At 44.3% G+C, this 21,736-nt stretch overlaps 1 protein-coding gene across 1 annotated transcript; it reads right to left on the reverse strand.

The window, feature by feature from the left end:
• Positions 1-270: 270 nt before the first annotated feature.
• Positions 271-2,987, reverse strand: ltap1 (lipid transport auxiliary protein 1). The gene is made up of 7 exons (XM_084158116.1): positions 2,873-2,987; positions 2,069-2,170; positions 1,803-1,911; positions 1,637-1,690; positions 1,351-1,517; positions 1,198-1,256; positions 271-1,045 (listed from the first exon to the last, which is right to left on the reverse strand). Exons 1-7 carry the CDS (start codon positions 2,930-2,932, stop codon positions 838-840), a joined length of 759 nt encoding a protein of 252 aa, XP_084014242.1. The 5' UTR covers positions 2,933-2,987; the 3' UTR covers positions 271-837.
• Between the last annotated feature and the right edge of the window lie 18,749 nt (positions 2,988-21,736).

The raw sequence follows: 21,736 nt of genomic DNA on the forward strand, positions 1-21,736 counted from the left end.
GTTCAACATTTGGCTTTTTCTAGTAACCATTTTCGATTTATTTTAACTTTGGAATTTAATTGTGGCATGAATTATGCAATCTGATATGAACATAAAATGTTCATGTATCATTTTCACATTCCTATTTAGCATTTAAGCTTTGCATTTTCATACTGATCACTCTCCATACTTTGTAAGCACTGTTCCTTGAATAAATGCAGTGGACCAAGTTGCTCCCCAACTTGCTAATGCCATCTAGTGGAGAAATGAAAACACACCGATGGAGAGTTTAATTTGGCTCCATTCCATGTTTTAATCTCAACACACATCACATAACTACACAGTTCGGATTCTACATGTAAAAAAACTGTTAAAATAAATCATGAAATTCATATAAATATAATTTTCTTCATCTATACAAACAATCAATCAATACACATATATACACACACGTGAAGTTGACAATTCAAGTGTAGGGGAAATTAACAGTTTTAATGCATAACTGTTGTACAACAGTCTTTGTCACTAGTGTATGTGTCAGCACCAGTACATTGAAGTACCATAGACTCATAGTAGATTCCTGGGATAAAGACCCTGATATGACTTCATTCAAATGCTTTGTATTATGGGACAATTCTCCATATGTCCAATGGAAATAAAGTAAAACGTACATGCAATACGATCTTCCACAAGCTTTAGGGTATATACACTACATGCTTGCTCTGTTACTATGTTTTTGGTAGTCCCCATAGCAAAGCTGGGGTCAATTCCAATTATTGCTATCGAATACAGTTCCTATGGATTCAACAAGCAGGAATTGAAATGGAACTGACCCCAAAACTGCCCAACAGTCACCTCTCACATGGTGCTCTCCAGTGTGTTGTAGTTGTCTTTGAAGTTCTTGAGCTCTAGGAAGTGCTTTGGCCTCTTGCTGCGCTGGCTGGTGGAGGGCAGGTAGGTGACTTGGATGGTGGAGGGGGTGCTGCGGGCTGGGGAGCCCATCAGGTCCTTGGCTGCTGACTGGTGATGCTGGTCCAGACTGGTGGTGCTGGAGTAGGCTTTCACACTGTGGAGAGAAGAGAGAGGGTAGTGTCAAACTCAAATTAAATGGCATGATAGTGAAGATTTCTGTGACAGGAGTTGAGGACCAAAGGCATCTCTTCCTACTGATATATTTATTTGTTGAGCAAACACATTCATTTTTGTAATAATACTTACACATCAGCCAGTTCATTCAGAGCATCCTGGTATTTCATATATTCCGCTTCACCAAATACCTAAAACACAGAGAAAGTCACTTCCACTGACGAACACTGTCAACACGAAAACAGTCAATTCACAAAAACAAAAATCACACACACAAACACTTACCCCTGTGCCATGGCGTGCGCTGTCATATCCCTCCAACAGGTTGTCAATGAGGGTGCTACGGCTGCTCTTGATCAGGGAGTGGGAGTTACGCAGATCAAGCAGCCAGTTGCGGAAACTGCGTCCTGTGATGGCGTTCGGGTTGCGGCCCATCTCCTGCAGCGGGATCCCTGGGGTTGGAGAGAGAGGAGGGATAATTATAAGAAAGAGGAGAACATATGCCAATTGTAATGTACATCCATTCTTTAAACCATAGATTTTAAAATACCTCTCTACTATCGGCTCTTACCCGAGTCCCGAATGGCATCTAGAGCCTTCATCCTGTACAGGTAGTTGTAGCAACCTGAGAATATCATGGATGTCATTAATGCTACTATTACAGTACTATAAAAACACAACATCTCTTCCACTACAGAGAACACGTGTTGCATGTATGCATTTGAATGGTGACTTACTGAACTGTGTCCCGTGCCTCAGCCTATCATCCTCCTCAGAGAGGAGACGCGGCTCGAAGCGAATTTCCTGAACCTTGGACAGGCGCGCATCAATCTCTTCCCGCAAACCCTGCGGAAATATCAACAAGGCTCAAACCATCAACATACAAAGAGAACAAATACTATGGTATTAATTTCTGTTTGATTGATGGCAGCATAGAGTAGGATGATAGTAAATGAGAGAGATTATGGAGAGGATTGTCTCTATTGAAAGCTGAGGGTCTTGCCTTGGGTGCGTTGTGTCCAATAGGGGCATGGGGTCCTCTGCGGGACCTCATAGCGAAACGCATGATCTGCCTCTTGACGAAGATAAATAGCAATACAAACACCTGTGCAAAAAAACTGAGTCTGAATGTCAAGAATATTAATATAGGTTACATTTTTAAAGACACAATCCATACCAGTTTGTGCTAATTGTAAGTCATTTTAAGTAGTGAAATATACCCAGATTGTCTAAGGCAGGGCTCTCCAACCTTGTTCCTGGAGAGTTACCATCCTGTAGGTTTTCACTCCAACCCTAATGAATCTAATTTAGTACTAGCTAGTCGATAAATTGAACCAGGTTAGTTCCAACTGGGGTGGAGCGAAAACCTACAGGCGGGTAGCTCTCCAGGAACAGGGTTGGTCTAAGGCAGGACTGCCCAACCCTGTTCCTGGAGAGCTACCGTCCTGTAGGTTTTTGCTCCAACCCTAATCTAGCACATCTGATTCTAATAATTAGCAGGTTGATAAAATGAATCAGGTTAGTTACACCTGGGGTTGGAGCGAAAACCTACTGGAAGGTAGCTCTCCAGGAACAAGGTTGTGGCAACCCTGGTCTAAGGCATGTGACATGAAACAATATCTCCCAAAGAAGCTGTAACATTAACGTTAGATAGATAGCTAACTGTTAGCCTATTCATCAGGGGCTATTTGTATGCATAGTTTAGTTGGCTAGCTAACGTTACATCTCTCACGGATTGCACCCAATGATGTGTATATATAGCTAAGTAATTGATTGCACCTAGTAATGCATTTAAAATATCACTTACCAGGCTGCCATATGCCATAACTAGTACTACATTCACACCCGACAAAGGTGACTCGGCCATTCTGGACTGCCGCTTGATGAAACGTTCTTCAGAGGTTTCTTGGGTTAGCTACATTAGCCAGAGATACTTTTGAGGAGATGGGGAAACTCCACAGGAATCGTATTACAGCTCATTGTGAACGTTGCCCAGGCGTTGTCAATAGGCCGCGCAGTGCATACCGGGCGATTCTGGGACAAGGAGCGCTCTCTTGCAAGGCGTGAATTGGAGCGCTAGCTCCAAAAACCAACAATAGCATACATTTCGTGAGTACAACATTACAAATATTTTCCGAAATGTGAGATAATTAACGTTCTCTGTAATATCGTATAGCTTTGGAATCATGATATTACGTACTTTCGAGGAAAATAGCAGGCTTATCAACCCATACCCTGACTTTGAGAAGGGATTGAGCGACGCAGCATGACAACGTGAACGCGAGTGGTCCACAGTCTGCTGGGTGGGGCGTTATACGTAACTCGATCATTGCACATTTTGATTCCTATCTCCTCCTTTCTCTAATATCTCTGCGTTAGCTACTAGATCTTGCTAAAGTAAAGGTTGGCTGGCTAGATCCCAGGAGATAGTGAATCAAACATTGAGCCCATGTGTGAGTGATATTCCAACGAAACAGTGTATTGATTTTGAGTCCAGCTAGCAATACATTCAATCAAATAACAATTGTGAAGACACATAGCTAGCTAACATTGTGTAAAAATAATGTTCTTCTTCGATGAGGTTTAATGGTGGTTGGCATCCAATAAATGTTGCATTACCGCCACCAACTAGACTGGAGTGTAACTCTCTCATACTTTGCTTGAAAATAATAAAATAAAAACCTACCATCTAACCCTACACTCATTAAAAACCCACCACCCTACTCCACTAAATCTAACTAGTCGTACCTCAGGCCAACAGCCTGAAAGGACGGGACAGTGGTCCTCTGTAGCTCAGCTGGTAGAGCATGGCGCTTGTAACGCCAAGGTAGTGGGTTCGATCCCCGGGACCACCCATACACAAAAATGTATGCACGCATGACTGTAAGTCGCTTTGGATAAAAGCGTCTGCTAAATGGCTTATTATTATACCACCACTCAACACACCCTGTAACACCTCTGACGTCAAATCTCATACACCGAAATAGTTATCTGCAGCTGCCACCACAACCTCAATTTTCTGCGACTTACGTTCCATCCCTGTAGTACAGTTTATAACCATTGCTATAAACGCAAAAAATGCAATCTTACTGAAGCATACAGTATATCACTTGTTGGCCCTCTGTACTGGTAAAGATCTACTACTCACACCACTCCTCTCAGGATCCCTCCCCCTTGACCCATCTTCCTCTACTTTCTTCACTGCCTCAGCATACGACATCTTCTGCACTACTTTAACCTGGATAACCTCAACCTGCCTCTCTCTCACCGGACATTTCGGATCCCCAGCCCCATGGGCACCCCTACAACTAACACATACCGCTTCTACCGGTACAAAAGCTTGTACGGGATAACTGATATATCCTACCATCACTTTGTCGGGCAAAGACTCAACATCAAAACTCTGTTTCTCCACTCACACCACACTGTCTGTGTCACACCAAACGACGAGCATCACAAACACTGGGAATCTTCCCCTTCAGTTGGTCCTCTTTCACATTTATTGCTACCCCAGAAATCACTCATTTCAATGGCCCCCTTTTCTTGAGCACAAAACAATTCACATCTCTTGTCCCCAGTCGTTTAACACGGAGCGCCTGCTCCCTCTGACCAACAGAAACACAAACAATTATCACAAGACCACTTCGGGTCATAGCCGTGGGAAAGTAGTTTGGGGGTGGGGTGCTGCGAATTTTTTTTGTTCTACGCAGGGAGTTTTTGCTATATTCGTCCGCTAATACAGGACTATTAAAGGCCCAAAATACATACTTTTCTTTTATTCCGATTTTTCAGGGGGGTGCTGCAGCATCCTCCGCACCCCTACTTCCCACGGCTATGCTTCAGGTTACCATCACCGATTCCACAGCACCTAACTCCATTTTCACCCACCCTGAAACCACAAATGAATCAGCCAAAAGGCAAGGGTCCACTTCTTCCAAAAATGTCACTACCGTCACAGACTCATCTTTATCCTGACCCTCGGTGCAAGCCTCGGGCTCCGAGAACTTCACCACACCTACCACCTCTGATACTCGCCCTCATTCACTTCCATTTCTCCTCCTGTCTTCGATCCGGTGTACAGGTCACTCTGCTTACACTTTCTACCATTCTTCTTCAACAAACCATCTCCCTTTTTCCCTCCATTTTTAACCAATTCAAGCTCACCCTCTTCCTCCCTCTCTCTCTCTTCAACCTCCTCTGCCTCTCTTTTCCCCTTCATTCCTCTTCCGTAATAGAAGTATACGTCTCCTGATGATAATACAGCCCCTCCTCAGCGGCGCCACTTTGGTTTTAGAAGAGGAGAGGACATAACCTGGCGGGGGGTCTGGGTGTCCTCCCCCAGAATGTTTTGGGCCATCTAAAGCTCATTTCCTGCATTTTTACACAATCCAATATGCCATCTCTATTTAGAACAAAAAGTAAGCAAAATGCCCACAGTCATCAAGCTAGGTAAGAGATCATTATTAAATATGTTTAAGTGATTCATAAGACTGAACTATTTCAAAGGTAATTCAATAATAAATATTGTGTTGCACCTTTAACCAATAGCCTAACAAATTAACAACTCTTGAAAAAATACAAAACTTTTGATTGTCTTTTCTAAGACATCCTCTATATCAAATTTCAGCCAGACCGACCAGCCAGCCCGAGCTGCCTGCATGCCCAACCCCCACCAGTCTAGTCAATAACTAAACTCTCTCCCAACACATTTTCCTTCCCAGTTCACACCTTTAATTTGTTTTATTCCCAAGGGAAAGATTTGGAAACTAAAAACCCCATTAAATATACATTAACACACAGAAACAGCTAATCCTCCATATAATTAATCTCATAGGACTAATAGTACTGTAGAGCTCTTTTTACTTGCACACAATATAGCTGGGTCTCCCCGTCCTGTCCCTAGGGGTCCACCACCCTTTAGTGCCCCAACCCAACACACCCCACTCAGCTTTAGGATCTTAGTGAAACATTCATTTATTGGTTTTGGGTGTGTTAGGCCAAGGCCAGAGTGACAACCCACAGGATGGCAGACCCCCAGGGCCAGGACTGAGCAGCCCAGCAGCTAGGGATTGCCTAAATAGGTATCTCCCCTGACGTGGGCATGTTTTCAATACAGACTCCTTTAGTCGTACTGTATTCCATATAAGGCATCCAGACCTTATGAAAGTTGCCCAGTATACCCTTAATCTTGTAATAAATCAAATCTAGTGATACATAACTTGACATTGTGGGAGGATAACCAACCTTCCAATTAATGGCAATGCATTTCTTAGCCGCTATAAATGCTTGGTTACACAGTTTCTTAAAATAAGTCTCCAGTATCAACATTTCCAAGCAAACAAAAACAGGGAGAAGGGAGAATCTGTAGACATGCTGAGATAAAATAACATAATCTTTGCCAGAATTCAGCCATAATTCAGCCAGCCTTCACAAGACCATAACATATGCAAATATGTCCCCTTTTGTGTTTTACACCTCCAGCAGAGGAATGACATTTCTGAATGCATGTAATTCAGTTTTGCTGGCATATAGTACGTTCTATGGATGGTCTTAATCTGCAGTAATTTATGTCTGAAATTATATGAACATGACTGGGCATTCAAACATATCTGTATCCATTCATCATCATCAATAGCTTCTACCAGGTCTTCCTCACATTTTTGTTTTATGTGTTTTGTGTCATCGGGAAAAGCCTCTATCAACCCTTGATACAGTTTGGAAATCAACTTTGGAGGTTTGTCAGACTGCCTTAAAATAGCATCTGGCTTGTCCAGTGTTTGCTGCACAGAGGGAATAAAGTGTTGTATCTGCAAAAATTCACCTCAGCCCCGTCACAGACTAGTCCTCCCTGGCTGCCTGACCCTGCTGAGACCCCTGTCACCATCTGATCCTCCTAAGATGAGGCATGACAAAGAATTACCTTGGTGTACATTTATACATTATATTATCCAATAATAGAATCAATGGTTCAATAATTGAAATTACCATTATTTCCAGATCCCAGACTGTAGCTTTAAGCTTAAGCTGCTGTCCAGTAGCTACTGTAGGTCTACCCATCAATTCAAGATGGAACTTTGTATCATTCACTGATATTATTAATATACTGCAAAATTCCCCTGAGCTCCGTAGACTGGTCTTCCCTGGCTGTCTGACCCTGCTGGGACCCCTGTCACCAGCTGATCCTACTAAGAAATTATGATCATAGTGTTGTGTACTGACTGCACTAGAGGGCTGCATTCCCGCGGGATGCCTGCGGGACCTGCAGATCCCGACAGAGATCATTGCGGTGCGATCAGCATTTTTCATGCTGCGGGTGGTCAGACAGACGACTTTGAGATGAAAATATTTTTGTTGTCCCACAGATTATTTGGAAACTTTCTGCTTTGTATGCATTAGCCTTGTGACGTCCCTCCCACTCTGTCTGCTGGGATCTCCTGTTTGGTAGTCTGCTTTTTGCAGGAGGCCAGTGGGCAGAGCTGGGAGGATCGTCAGCTGATGTGGCGCACTTGGGCAGGCTTGGCCTGCAGGCTCTCTTCCCTGACTGGCAGGCTGGCTTCCACCACCTTTTGGTTTTTTGGTTTGTTTTCACCATACATCATCTCCACACACTGCATACACAACTGATCCTACAGACGTCCACGGCTTATGTCACATTTTTGTATTTATTATTATTTAGTATTTATTAATAAATGTATTCCTTTTTACATTTAAGTCCCTTTGTTGTTACGAACTATGAGTCAGGTCGTAACACTGTGGGCTTGTCCAATTGGAGACCGGTTATATGGTAGTTTTGTTAGTATGTTATTTGTACATTTGGCAAATTTTTTTGGGGTTGACATTTGGTTTGGACTCCCTGTTTTGAGCATGGTCAGTTTGGAGCACTGTGTAGGGATAGTAATTGGGGCCAAATTGGGTTCAGCTGTGTTACTGCAGTTCTTAGAATGCAATATGGTACTATTTGTTTGGCAGTCTTTGTTAAAACCTGCATTTTTTCTCTCAGGGTTTTTCCTTGATTGTGTAAGCTTTAGGGGGTTTGTTTTGGTGGATACTGGCAGGGAAGCAGCTTTTGTCCCCTGTGTGTTGGTCTACAAAGCCATTTGTTTGTGCCTATTTCCTAATCATTGGGGTTTTAGGTGCTGGTACGTGTTACATTGACTTGGTAAGGATAGCCACTTCAGTTGGTAGGAACCACATATCCCCTTGTAGGTTTCAGTGACTGATCTCCTTTTGAGATCAAGTCATTTTGTTTTCTCTTTAGTGTGGTGGAGACCGCGGGTAGAGCCTATTTGTAATAAATTGCCTATGGAGCACTTCCTTGGATTCAGATCAGTCACTGGATTTTCTGTTTCTGATGGAACCAGTGCGTAAATACCAACTGCCAGTATAGAAGACTATGGTTGAGATTAGATAGTCAGTTAGATAGATTTATTAGTTAGAATAGGGCTGGGGAGGTTTCATTTTTGTGTTGGTTGTCCTTCACATTATCAGTGTACACTTTGTACCAACACTACTTGTGTAGGCTTTTGTCAGTCTAAATTGTTAATTTAGTTGAGTTTATCATGGCTAGTAATGTAGACAAGTTTATTGAGTGCCCGTCTGACGCACTTTTGGAGTAGTGCACTAAAGAGCAGATTGCACTACAATATTGAATTGGATCGTAAGCAATTAAAAGACATGAAGGCCAGTCTAAAAGCCAAAGTAGTTTAGGAAGGAATCCTAACTGTTCAAGTGCCACAGTTTGTTACTCCAGTTGCGTCACCAGGTGTCTCTGGTTTTAAATTTTGAGCAACAGAAAGAGTTAATGCTACAACTAGAAAAATAGCAGATTAAAACTAACTCAGTTGGCAAAATTACAGATGGAACAGTATAAACTAGACCTAATCAGAGAGGGTTAGCTTAGACAAGTCACCAGTTTAGCCAGTAACAAACATCCAACTGAGGACATTGTAAGAAATGTGCGTTTACTTCTTAAGTTTAATGAAAAGGACCCAGAAACTATTTTCTTTGATTGAGTAGCAGAATCTAGAGATTGGTCTCATGCAGGTTGTACTTTACTGCTACAGTGTGTTAACTGGTAAAGCTCAAGAGGCCTAGTCAGCGTTAAGTTTAGCTGAGCGTCATGTCTATAAAACGGTGAAAACGGCAGTGTTAAAAGCCTACGAATTGGTCCCAGAGCCTTATAGGCAGCGTTTTCGCAATTGGAAAAGAGGTGACAAGCAAACCTATGTAAACTTTGCATGTAATTTAGTGTTTCAGTTTAATTGCTGGTGCTCTGCCTCAGAGGTAGATACGTTTGAGGAATTGTCTGATCTGGTGGAAATGAGGGATTTAAGAATTCAGTACCAGTGTGATGAAAGCAACTCCTAGTGAGGCAGCAGTTCTATCAGATGTGTCTTGATCCGTAAAAGCTTTTTTATTATCCTAGTAGTCATACTGAAACTGCCCGTAAAGAGTACTTCTCCCCTTGCCAAAAGTTTAAGGTTGGGAGCAGATCAATGTTTTCCTAAGGTTGATCGTGGTGTACGAGGTAGAAGTGACCTAAACAGAGTTTGTAACTACTGTCAAGGTAAGGGACACTGGAAAAATGAATGTCCTGTCTTTAATGCAAAAGCTACAAATTCTGGTGGCAACTCAAAAGTACAGTTTTCTGGCCTAGCTATGTCACTTAGTCCAAGTACTGTATCTCCGCTTGAGAAGCATGCAGAACCTTTTGAAAAGGCCAGTGCTTCTGACTATGCGGCATACATTTCTGAGGGTTATATATCCCTGGTAGGACGTGATGAGAAAGTGCCAGTCAAAATCTTGCGAGACACAGGCTCTGTGGAATAATTTGTTTGTGAATCCATATTGCCATTCTCTTCTGAGTCAGATAAAGGAGATTCTATACTAATTCATGGGATCGGGTGGCTTGTTTTTCCTGTTCCTGTGCATACATTGCAACCTGACTCAGATCTTGTGAAAGGAAAGGTTTGTGTTGGTGTGCGTCCTCATCTACCAGTTGAGGGTATTGATCTTATTCTGGGTAACCAGTTAGCCGGTGTACAGGTCTGGGCTGGGGTGCCACTACCTTGTGGTTACACAGCAAACCCCTGTTCTCCCTGCTCCTGAGGAGTTAGAGAACTCTCCAGATAGTCCAGTTATCTATCCAGCTTGTGCAGTGACACATGCCATGAGCCGTGAGGTGTCAGTAACTGAACAAAATTCTGTGTAGGTTATAGAACCATTTGACTTGCCTTTGCCTGAGCATCTCGTCTGTTTCTCGTGATGATTTGGTGAAGGAACAGCAGGATGACCCCTCATTGAAGGAGCTGTTTTACTGTGTTGCCAGCTGATGGGATGGGAAGTTCTGCCTCATGTGGAAAACTTTTTAGGTGATCCTACCATTTAGATTGTAGTGACCTCTAGGTTTCACCAGACAGTGCTTCAAACCTCCCATGATAATGTTGCTGGACATTTGGGAGGAAAATGTATGACTGTATTTTGCGTTACTTTTTCTGGCCAAGGTTTAAACGTGACCTCTGCTTACATTAAAACATGTCACACATGCCAGTTGACTGGTAAGCCAAATCAGTCAATTAAACCTGCTCCTTTGTATTGTATTCCTGCCGTTGGTCAGCCTTTTGAACATTTGATAATTGACTGTGTTGGTCCTTTGCCCCGCTCTAAGTCTGGCAGTAGCTATTTGCTTAGTGATGTGTCAAGCAACCAGGTACCCTGCTGCTTATCCGCTACGCACAATAACTACTAAGGCTTTATCTCAGTTCATCTCTGTATTTTGCATTCCTAGGGTCATTCAGAGTGACAAAGGCTCTAATTTTACCTCTCACATGTTTGCACAAGTGCTACAGCAGCTTCGTGTCAAGCATAACCAGTCCTCTGCCTATCATGCACAGTCTCAGGGTGCGTTAGAGCATTTTCATTAAACCCTGAAGTCTCTCCTGCGTGCATACTGTACAGAGCTAGATGGTGATTGGGAAGAAGGTTTGCCAGGGTTACTGTTGGCAACTAGAGAAGTTGTCCAGGAGAGTATAGGATTTAGTCAGAATTATCTGGTGTTTGGACATGCAGTGCGTGGCCCTCTGGCTGTGTTGCAGGACAACTTTTTCATGTGAATTTGTTGAAACCTTACTACTCTCGTTCATCGGCATCGACTCCTGTTAAGTCAGGTGATTAGTTCACTTAGTTAGTTCTGCCCTTTCTGCATTCTCAGTTGCCCTAGACTCCTTTTCGCCTCATACGTTGTATGAGGAGAGTTCAGCTCCTGATGGTGTTTTGCAAGGCCGTTGGGGAATTTGCATGCTCTGAGGCATTTGGATGACGGTAAACGTACTGAGTTGGTTGAACTCATTGAAAGTTATCCTGCACTGTTTTCTGATACGCCCTCTCATACTCTTTGACCATGATGTTGGAGATGCTCAGCCAATAAGGCAGCGCTTCTACCCTGTTTCTCCTGACAATCGCAAGCACTTAAACGCAGAAGTCATGTACATGTTGGATAACGATATTACTGAACATTCTTGTTCCAGTTGGGCTTCACCTTGTCTGATAGTCTGTGCATGGCCTAAAAGATGCATCAGGCTTCTTGACTATCGTAAAATGAACAACATTCCGAAGCCTGATTCCTTTCCTCGTATGGAGGATTGTGTTGATCAAGTGGGTTCTGCCAAATTTGTGCGCAAGTTCGATCTTCTAAAAGGGTACTGGCAGGTCCCCTTGTCTCCTAGAGCAAGGGAGATGTATGCTTTCATCACAACCTCTGGACTGTATTCTTATACACTTATGCCTTTTGGTTTGCATAATGCAACTGCGACATTTCAGCGCCTCATGAACCGTGTTGTCTCTCGTCTGGACGGATGTGCGGTGTACTTGGATGATATGGTCATTTATAATGACATCTGGTCTAACGTATACAAGCACTGTTTGATAGTTAATCTGGCCAAATGTGTCACTTGTATGGGCAAAGTGGTCTGTCAGAATGTGGTTTGCCCAGTGCATGCCAAAGTTGAAGCTGTTGAGCAGTGTACCATCCCATGACTAAGAAGGAGCTTATGCGCTTTCTCTGTATGGTTGGTTATTATCAAAGCTTCTGTAAGAACTTCTCAATGGTAGCACCCCTGACCGACTTTCTTAAGGCTCAGGTGAAGTATATTTGGTTGGACAGATGTCAAGCTGCATTCGAGAATGTAGAGACACTTGTGTTCTGCCCCAGTGCTTGTTGCCCCTCGTTTGAATGATCCGTTCATACTCCATGTAGATGCTAGTAATGTAGGTGTTGGCGCTGTGCTGTTGCAGGCAGATGTCCAGGGGGTGGACCATCCAATTAGTTACTTCTCTAAGAAGTTTAACTCGTACCAGCTCAATTATTCTGTGGTAGAAGGAAGTGCTGGCGCTTATTTGGTCTCCAACATTTTGATGTGTACGTTGGTTCAGGTGGCACTTCTCGTGGTGTACCCAGAACATAATCCCCTGACGTTTCTGTGGTCCTTGCAGAACCCAAATCCGAGGCTAATGAGGTGGCCGCTGTTTATGCAGCCGTACAATTTGGACATTCGCCATATTAAGGGCAAAGAAAAGGTCCTTGCTGATGCCTTGTCCTGCGCCCCCATGATGTCGTTTTTTTGTAATTGTTTTGGAAACGTACATGTCCTCTCCTGTCTCCCTCTTGCTTCCCGGGTTCTGTCTCTTTCTCTCCCTCTTAGAGTGCTCCTTAGGATCTGAGGTTGCTGAGGTGGGAGAGGGAGGGGCAGCCTGGAGGGCAGAGGTGGGTCAGGGGGTATAGGTGGATGTTTTTGTTTTGTGTTTAGTTTTTTTGTTTCAGGTTTGTGGTGGAACCCCGTTCTTAGGGTGGGGGGGTTACGTCCCTCCCCTCCCACTCTGTCTGCTGGGATCTCCTGTTTGGTAGTCTGGTTGTTGCAGGAGGCCAGTGGGCAGAGCTGGGAGGATCGTCAGCTGATGTGGCACACCTGGGCAGGCTTGGCCTGCAGGCTTTAAGAGGTGGCCACATCAGCCAACACTCTCTCTTCCCTGACTGGCAGGCTGGCTTCCACCACCTTTTGGTTTTTTGGTTTGTTTTCACCATACAACACCCTCTCCACTCATCCACACACTGCATACACTACTGATCCTACAGATGTCAAAGCTTGTTACATTTTTTTATTATTTAGTTTAATACATTTATTCCTTTTACATTTAAGTCATGCATGGTCTCCCTTTGTTACGAACTATGAGCCAGGTTTTAACCGCCTACCTATTGCATTAAAAGTGCATATTTTTAGCATTTACACACTCAAATTTTGTTGCTTCAACTATAGCCTACTTCACCTAGTTAGGCGTGAGAGTTTCACTACACCCGCTATAACATCTGCTAAACACGTGTATGTGACAAATAAAATTTGATTTGAGTTCAAGTGCGCCTAGAATGTGTGGTCTCAATGAAATAGTGTAGGCTGCCTGGGCGGAGAATCACGTCGCAGTTAACTTGAATGTGAAATTAACTTAAATATGATTACACTAGTTTACTACAGTGTCTGTAAATAAATATTGATAATGGAAAAAAGTGGAGGGCGCTCAACCAATGTGAGGTTAGGCTACTATGGTGATCGAGCGTTGCTCCTTTTCAATAAGTATTGTCTCTGCCTGCAAATCGTCCTCATAAAAGGTAGGCTATATCCGATAGGCTTACGCAAACGTAGCAAGTGTCGCTGTCATCATTCTTGCTGCTTCCAGTTCAGTAGCCATACCTGCGAGATCAGGTGCGCGTGTGGTCTCAATTAAATAAAGTAGGCTATAGCCTATGTATACATGGGCGGTGAATCACGGCAGTTATCTTTCCAAGGAAATGTACTTCCTAAATAGGCCAATGATTAGGCTATAATTCACTATATTGCCTAGAAATAGGCCGAAATATGGATAACCCATATTTCTGTCTGTAAATCTTCCCACTCCTAAAAGGTAGGCTATAAAAATAGTCTCTCCAACTCTGCTCTCTTCAAACTGCATATTGGCTGATATAGCCCAATAATACAATATAAGGGCCATGTAAGAATCTCTGGTAATTTAACCTATTTCTCAAGTTATTTTTGCACACGCGAAATTGCTGGGACCATGGCTGGCAAGTGAGCTGCGTCACATACTCCTAAAATAACATTGTGGGGGTAGGGTTTGGGACTAGTTCTTGCGAAAGCCAGTGGGTGGGAGCGGGATGAAGAAATCGCTCCCCGCAGACCTCTACTCTGCACCATGACAGTGACACCTGTAACGTTAGAGCTGTTTATTACTGTGTCAGTGTGAAAAGTATGGAATTAGCTAGGGAAACTGACAGATCAATAACGTTACATTGCCATACTGACTAAACTCACATTGCACTGATAAAACGTCAGAATATCAATCTTCAATCGTTTGGCCGATGGTTCTATCATTTGATTCAGGTCTAGAGCGATTGAGGTAAAAATAATAGCTAAAGTTAGCCAACTTTTGCCCAGCTCTCTTTAAATGGTACATCAACTGGCGAAAGCTAGCCAAGTTAATTTACTTCTGAAACGGGACAAAACAAAGGCTACAAAACATTTCCATACAAACAACAGCTGTTAGACGTAATAGCCACCTAATGTCGCTATCTGACGTAACTAGAGGCTAGAGCTGACCTGGCTGTGGTAGCTACTAGCTAGCGTAGCTTATTCATTGGTCGAGAGGGGATGAAACATTACATGTCAGTTACAATACTAGCTCAGCACTGCGAATAAACACTAATTTAGTTTTTTTTCTAGTAAGTTAAACAGCAGTTACCTTGCCAGTTACATCAGTCAACTAAAGAGTAGCCAGTTTCTGCTCTGCTTGCTTTTACAACTCGGTGAAAGATCGCAACACATACAGTGAGGGAAAAAAGTATTTGATCCCCTGCTGATTTTGTACGTTTGCCCACTGACAAAGACATGATCAGTCTATAATTTTAATGGTAGGTTTATTTGAACAGTGAGAGACAGAATAACAATACAAAAATCCAGAAAAACGCATGTCAAAAATGTTATAAATTGATTTGCATTTGAATGAGGGAAATAAGTATTTGAACCCTCTGCAAAACATGACTTAGTACTTGGTGGCAAAACCCTTGTTGGCAATCACAGAGGTCAGACGTTTCTTGTAGTTGGCCACCAGGTTTGCACACATCTCAGGAGGGATTTTGTCCCACTCCTCTTTGCAGATCTTCTCCAAGTCATTAAGGTTTCAAGCCTGACGTTTGGCAACTCGAACCTTCAGCTCCCTCCACAGATTTTCTATGGGATTAAGGTCTGGAGACTGACTAGGCCACTCCAGGACCTTAATGTGCTTCTTCTTGAGCCACTCCTTTGTTGCCTTGGCCATGTGTTTTGGGTCATTGTCATGCTGGAATACCCATCCACGACCCATTTTCAATGCCCTGGCTGAGGGAAGGAGGTTCTCACCCAAGATTTGACGGTACAAGGCCCCGTCCATTGTCCTTTAGATGCAGTGAAGTTGTCCTGTCCCCTTAGCAGAAAAACACCCCCAAAGCATAATTTTTCCACCTCCATGTTTGACGGTGGGGATGGTGTTCTTGGGGTCATAGGCAGCATTCCTCCGCCTCCAAACACGGCGAGTTGAGTTGATGCCAAAGAGCTCGATTTTGGTCTCATCTGACCACAACACTTTCACCCCGTTCTCCTCTGAATCATTCAGATGTTCATTGGCAAACTTCAGATGGGCCTGTATATGTGCTTTCTTGAGCAGGGGGACCTTGCGGGCGCTGCAGGATTTCAGTTCTTCACGGCGTAGTGTGTTACCAATTGTTTTCTTGGCGACTATGGTCCCAGCTGCCTTGAGATCATTGACAATATCCTCCCGTGTAGTTCTGGGCTGATTCCTCACCGTTCTCATGATCATTGCAACTCCACAAGGTGAGATCTTGCATGGAGCCCCAGGCCGAGGGAGACTGACAGTTATTTTGTGTTTCTTCCATTTGCGAATAATCGCACCAACTGTTGTCACCTTCTCACCAAGCTGCTTGGCGATGGTCTTGTAGCCCATTCCAGCCTTGTGTAGGTCTACAATCATGTCCCTGACATCCTTGGAGAGCTCTTTGGTCATGGCCATGGTGGAGAGTTTGGAATCTGATTGATTGATTGCTTCTGTGGACAGGTGTATTTTATACAGGTAACAAGCTGAGATTAGGAGCACTCCCTTTAAGAGTGTGCTCCTAATCTCAGCTCGTTACCTGTATAAAAGACACCTGGGTGCCAGAAATCTTTCTGATTGAGAGGGGGTCAAATACTTATTTCCCTCATTAAAATGCAAATCAATTCATAACACTTTTGACATGTGTTTTTCTGGATTTTTTTGTTATTATTCTGTCTCTCACTGTTCAAATAAACCTACCATTAAAATTATAGACTGATCATTTCTTTGTCAGTGGGCAAACGTACAAAATCTGCAAGGGATCAAATACTTTTTTCCCTCACTGTACACACTGAACTATGCTCAACTCTCCTGTGCTGGTCCAGCCAGACTTCCAGAAGCTTTGCCTTCACACAGCCTGTCAGCCCGCTCTGTGGTGTACGTGGTCCTAAATCCAACTAGCTGAACACTCCAAACAGCCTACCCGACCGCTCGGAGGCGTCCACTTGGTCCTAAAGCACACAGTTGCAACTTTTTCTATCACATTGCAATGATAAAACTGGGGGGGGGGGGGGGGGGCACAAATGCAATTTAACCATGTGTTGGGGTCGGGGGCGACATAACCCACCCCAGTTCCCAGTGAAAGTTGCGCCCCTAATTCTCCAAACATACATCTCGTTCTTGCTCTCTCAAGGGATGCCATTCCCCGCTCGCTCCCACCACAACACTGCACTGTTCGCCTTCCAGCACTGCTTTTTCTCACTCGATCTTCACATTCTCTTGGTCGAGCTACCAAATGGCGAACTCTGCTGCTGGAAGTTCTTATTATACCCAGAGATACTTTCGGGGCTAAAAGAGATGTTGAGATGTTGTCTAAGACAGTATAATGAAGATGGGCAGAAACTGCTCTTCCAATAGAAATCCCTGATCACACTTGTAGGAGATGTCATGGCGATGTTGGCTAGCTTACTAATGCTGCGTTCAAAACAACTGGGAACTCGGAAAGAAACAAGCTCCGACTGTGGGAAAATTGTTTTGGACGGTCTTTCAGCTCGGAATTCCAAGTCGGACATTTTTAGCAACGTTCACGAAAGTTGCGCCTCTGGGTAATGGTGCTTTCAAGACAGCAGGGAATTTGGAAAAATACGAGGTCAAATCATGACATCAGTGATCTTCAGGTAGGAAAGTCAGAGCTCTACAAAGAGGCCCGAGTTCCCGAGTTGGATGACCTTTCAAAACTATTTTTCCCAGTCAGTGCTCATTTTTTCCCCAAGTTCCCAGATATCTTGAACGCACTGGTCGGAAGTCTGAGATTTCTGAGTTCCCAGCTGTTCTGAACACGGCATTAGAAACTCTGATGTTGCCATGTTGTTTGCGACGCAGCTGTGGGCGTCTGCGAGTACAGTAAAGTAAACTACCGTAATAACTAATATGGGGACATCACTAGTTGCAAGTTGTAGCGACGTGTTAAGCGCGGGTCGAGGCAAGCAAATATTAAATGATAATATCCTAAAGTTTCAAAGGGGCCATGATCCAAGGCAGTGCTTGACTTGGACTGAAATAGGTGCCGGTACTGTTTTATATTTAGGTGCAGCAGCTCCACATTACTTCTGAGCTAACATTTTATAAGAGGAACATGACCTCAAGCACTAGAACATTTGAGGTGCTGGTACTCCGCTCCAATGAGCTCCTGCCCAAGTCAAGCACTGATCCAAGGGCATACACATTTCACCACAACTAGGACAAACTAAGAGCCCATTTATGCTTGATCTGAAAATGTAATCGGAGACTCGCTATGGAGGGTGTGATGCAATTGCAGAGCCTCCGGAGGCACGCAGATGCCAAATTGAGCTCCATACCGCATCACTTTGCGCCTCCCAAATGTTGTAATAATGCGGAGGGCTCCATATAGGTCCACATTGACATGATTGGTTGATGGTAGGTGGGGGCGGGAGGTCTTGTATAAACACACTCACTTCCTTGACAACTTCCTTCACAGAAGCTCTGCGCTTCTTCCACATAGCGCAAGAAGTATGAATGCCCTGACTTCTGAAAAGGCTGCATCACCGTAAATGCTGCACAGCCAAAGCAAATGTCACACTGACCATGTAGCGCCTTTAAGGATCTGTTGTAAATGTTTGAGAATATGCGCATTAAATCAAATTTTATTGGTCACATACAAATATTTAGCAGATGTTATTGCAGGTGTAGCAAAATACTTGTGTTCCTAGCTCCAACACTGCAGAAGTATCTAACAATTCACAACAATACACACACCTAAAAGAATGGAATTAAGAAATATATCAATATTAGGACGAGCAATGTCGGCGTGGTATTCACTAAAATACAGTAGAATAGAATACAGTATATACATATGAGATGAGTAAAGCAGTATTTAAACATTATTAAAGTGACTAGTGTTTCATTATTAAAGTGGCCAGTGATTCCATGTCTATGTATATAGGGCAGCAACCTCTAAGGTGCAGGGTTGAGTAACCAGGTGGTAGCCGGCTAGTGATGGCTATTTAACAGTCTGATGGCCTTGCGATAGAAGCTGTTTTTCAGTCTCTCTGTCCCAGCTTTGATGCACCTGTACTGACCCCGCCTTCTGGATGATAGCGGGGTGAACAGGCCGTGGCTCGGGTGGTTGATGTCCTAGATGATCTTTTTGGCCTTCCTGTGACATCAGGTGCTGTAGGTGTCCTGGAGGGCAGGCAGTGTGCCCCTGGTGATGCGTTGGGCAGACCGCACCACCCTCTGGAGAGCCCTGCGGTTGCGGGTGGTGCAGTTGCCGTACCAGGCGGTGATACAGCCCAACAGGATGCTCTCAATTGTGCATCTGTAAAACTTTGTGAGGGTGTTAGGGGCCAAGCCGAATTTCTTCAGCCTCCTGAGGTTGAAGAGGCGCTGTTGCGCATTTTTCACCACACTGTCTGTGTGGGTGGACCATTTCAGATTGTCAGTGATGTGTATGCCGAGGAACTTGAAGCATTTGACCTTCTCCACTGCGGTCCCGTTGATGTGGATAGGGGCGTGCTCCCTCTGCTGTTTCCTGAAGTCCACGATCAGCTCCTTCTCTTTGTTGAGGGAGAGGTTATTTTCCTGGCACCACTCTGCCAGGGCCCTCACCCCCTCCTGTAGGCTGTCTCGTCATTGTTGGTAATCAGGCCTTTCGTCTGCAAACTTGATGATTTGAGTTGGAGGCATGCGTGGCCATGCAGTCATGGGTGAACAGGGAGTACAGGAGGGGGCTGAGCACGTACCTTTGTGGGGCCCCTGTGTTGAGGATCAGCGAAGTGGAGGTGTTGTTTCCTACCTTCACCACCTGGGGGTGGCCAGGTCAGGAAGTCCAGGACCCAGTTGCACAGGGCGGGGTTCAGACACAGGGCCCTATTGTGTTGAAGGCTGAGCTGTAGTCAATGAACAGCATTCTTACGTAGGTATTCCTCTTGTCCAGATGAGATAGGGCAGTGTGCAATGCGAAGGCGATTGCATTGTCTGTGGATCTATTGGGGCGGTAAGCATATTGAAGTGGGTCTAGGGTGTAAGGTAAGGTAGAGGTGATATGATCCTTAACTAGCCTCTCCAAGCACTTCATGATGACAGAAGTGAGTGCTACGGGGCGATAGTCATTTAGTTCAGTTACCTTTGCTTTCCTGGGTACAGGAACAATGGTGGACATCTTGAAGCAAGTGGGGACAGCAGACTGGGATAGGGAGAGATTGAATATGTCCGTAAACACTCCAGCGAGCTGGTCTGCGCGTGCTCTGAGGCCGCGGCTAGGGGTGCTGTCTGGGCCGGCAGCTTTGCGAGGGTTAACAGGCTTAAATGTCTTACCCACGTCGGCCATGGAGAACGAAAGCCCACAGTCCTTGTGAGCGGGCCACGTCGGTGGCATTGTGTTATCCTCAAAGCGGGCGAAGAAGGTGTTTAGCTTGTCCGGGAGCAAGATGTCGGTGTCCCCGACGTGGCTGGTTTTCCCTTTGTAATACGTGATTGTCTGTAGACCCTGCCACATACGTCTCGTGTCTGAGCCATTGAATTGCGACTCCACTTTGTCTCTCTACTGACGTTTTGCCTGTTTGATTGCCTTACGGAGGGAATAACTACACTGTTTTTATTCGACCATATTTCCAGTCACCTTGCCATGGTTAAATGCGATGGTTCCCGCTTTCAGTTTTGCGTGAATGCTGCCATCTATCCATGGTTTCTGGTTTGGGCAGGTTTTAATAGTCACAGTGGGAACAACATCCCCTATACACTTCCTGATGAACTCAGTCACCGTGCCCGTGTATACCTCAATGTTATTCTCAGAGGCTACCCGGAACATATCCTAGTCTGTGTGATCAAAACAACCTTGAAGCATGGATTGGTCAGACCAGCGGTGAATAGACCTTAGCACGGGTACTTCCTGTTTGAGTTTCTGCCTATAGGAATGGAGGAGCAAAATGGAGTCGTGATCTGATTTGCCGAAGGGAGGGCGGGGGAGGGCCTTGTAGGCATCTCGAAAGGGGGAGTAGCAGTGTTCGAGTGTTTTTACCAGAGCGAGTACTACAGTCAATGTGTTGATAGAACTTCGGTAGCGTTTTCCTCAAATTTGCTTTGTTAAAATCCCCAGCTACAATAAATGCGGCCTCAGGATATGTGGTATATGCACGGCTGTGACTATAACCGAAGATAATTCTCTTGGGAGGTAATACGGTCTGCATTTGATTTTGAGGTATTCTAGGTCAGATGAACAAAAGGACTTAAGTTTCTGTATGTTATCACAATCACACCATGAGTAGTTAATCACGAAACATACACCACCACCCTTCTTCTTCCTGGAGAGTTCTTTATTCCTGTCTGCGCGATGTACTGAGAACCCAGCTGGCTGTACGGATGGGACAGTATATCCCGAGAGAGCCAAGCTTCCGTGAAACAGAATATGTTACTGTCCCTGATGTCTCTCTCGAAGGAGATCCTCGCCCTGAGCTCGTCTACTTTATTGTCCAGAGACTGAACATTAGCTAGTAATAAACTCGGAAGCGGTGGATGGTGTGCACGCCTCCTGAGTCGGACTAGAAATCCACTCCGAATACCTCTTCTCCGCCGGCGGTGTCTTGGAGCAGCCTCTGGGATAAGTTCAATTGCCCTGGGGGTATGAACAAAGGATCCAATTCGGGAAAGTCGTATTCCTGGTCGTAATGCTGGTGAGTTACTGCCGCTCTGATATCCAAAAGTTATTTCCGGCTGTATGTAATAACACATACTGTATGTAATAACACATCTACCTCTTGAATGCTTATCAGAATTAGCATCTTCATTACCTTGCACAACATTCAAAGCATTAACACAACTCATCACATATTGTGAATTGGACAGTGGTCCCTTTTCAATGCAATAGGTTTTCAAGAGAATTGCCATCTAGTCTTAATAGCATTCAGGGCGACTGTTATGACAATAATGACTTTTTGATTAGATTATTTTAGGTCACCTGGCACCAGTGGCGGTCAGTGCCGTTTTAAGGGAGGACACTTTATTTTCATGAGCATGGCCTTAT

Source organism: Coregonus lavaretus, assembly GCF_964263955.1.
Source record: "Coregonus lavaretus genome assembly, chromosome: 3".
NCBI lineage: Eukaryota > Metazoa > Chordata > Actinopteri > Salmoniformes > Salmonidae > Coregonus > Coregonus lavaretus.

Coding starts and splice junctions, on each gene's coding strand:
- ltap1 (XM_084158116.1), bottom strand. CDS start 2,932: ATGGCCGAGTCACCTTTGTCGGGTGTGAATGTAGTACTAGTTATGGCA. Junction 1,912..2,068: donor TTGGACACAACGCACCCAAG/GCAAGACCCTCA, acceptor ATATTTCCGCAG/GGTTTGCGGGAAGAGATTGA. Junction 1,691..1,802: donor GAGGCACGGGACACAGTTCA/GTAAGTCACCAT, acceptor TGATATTCTCAG/GTTGCTACAACTACCTGTAC.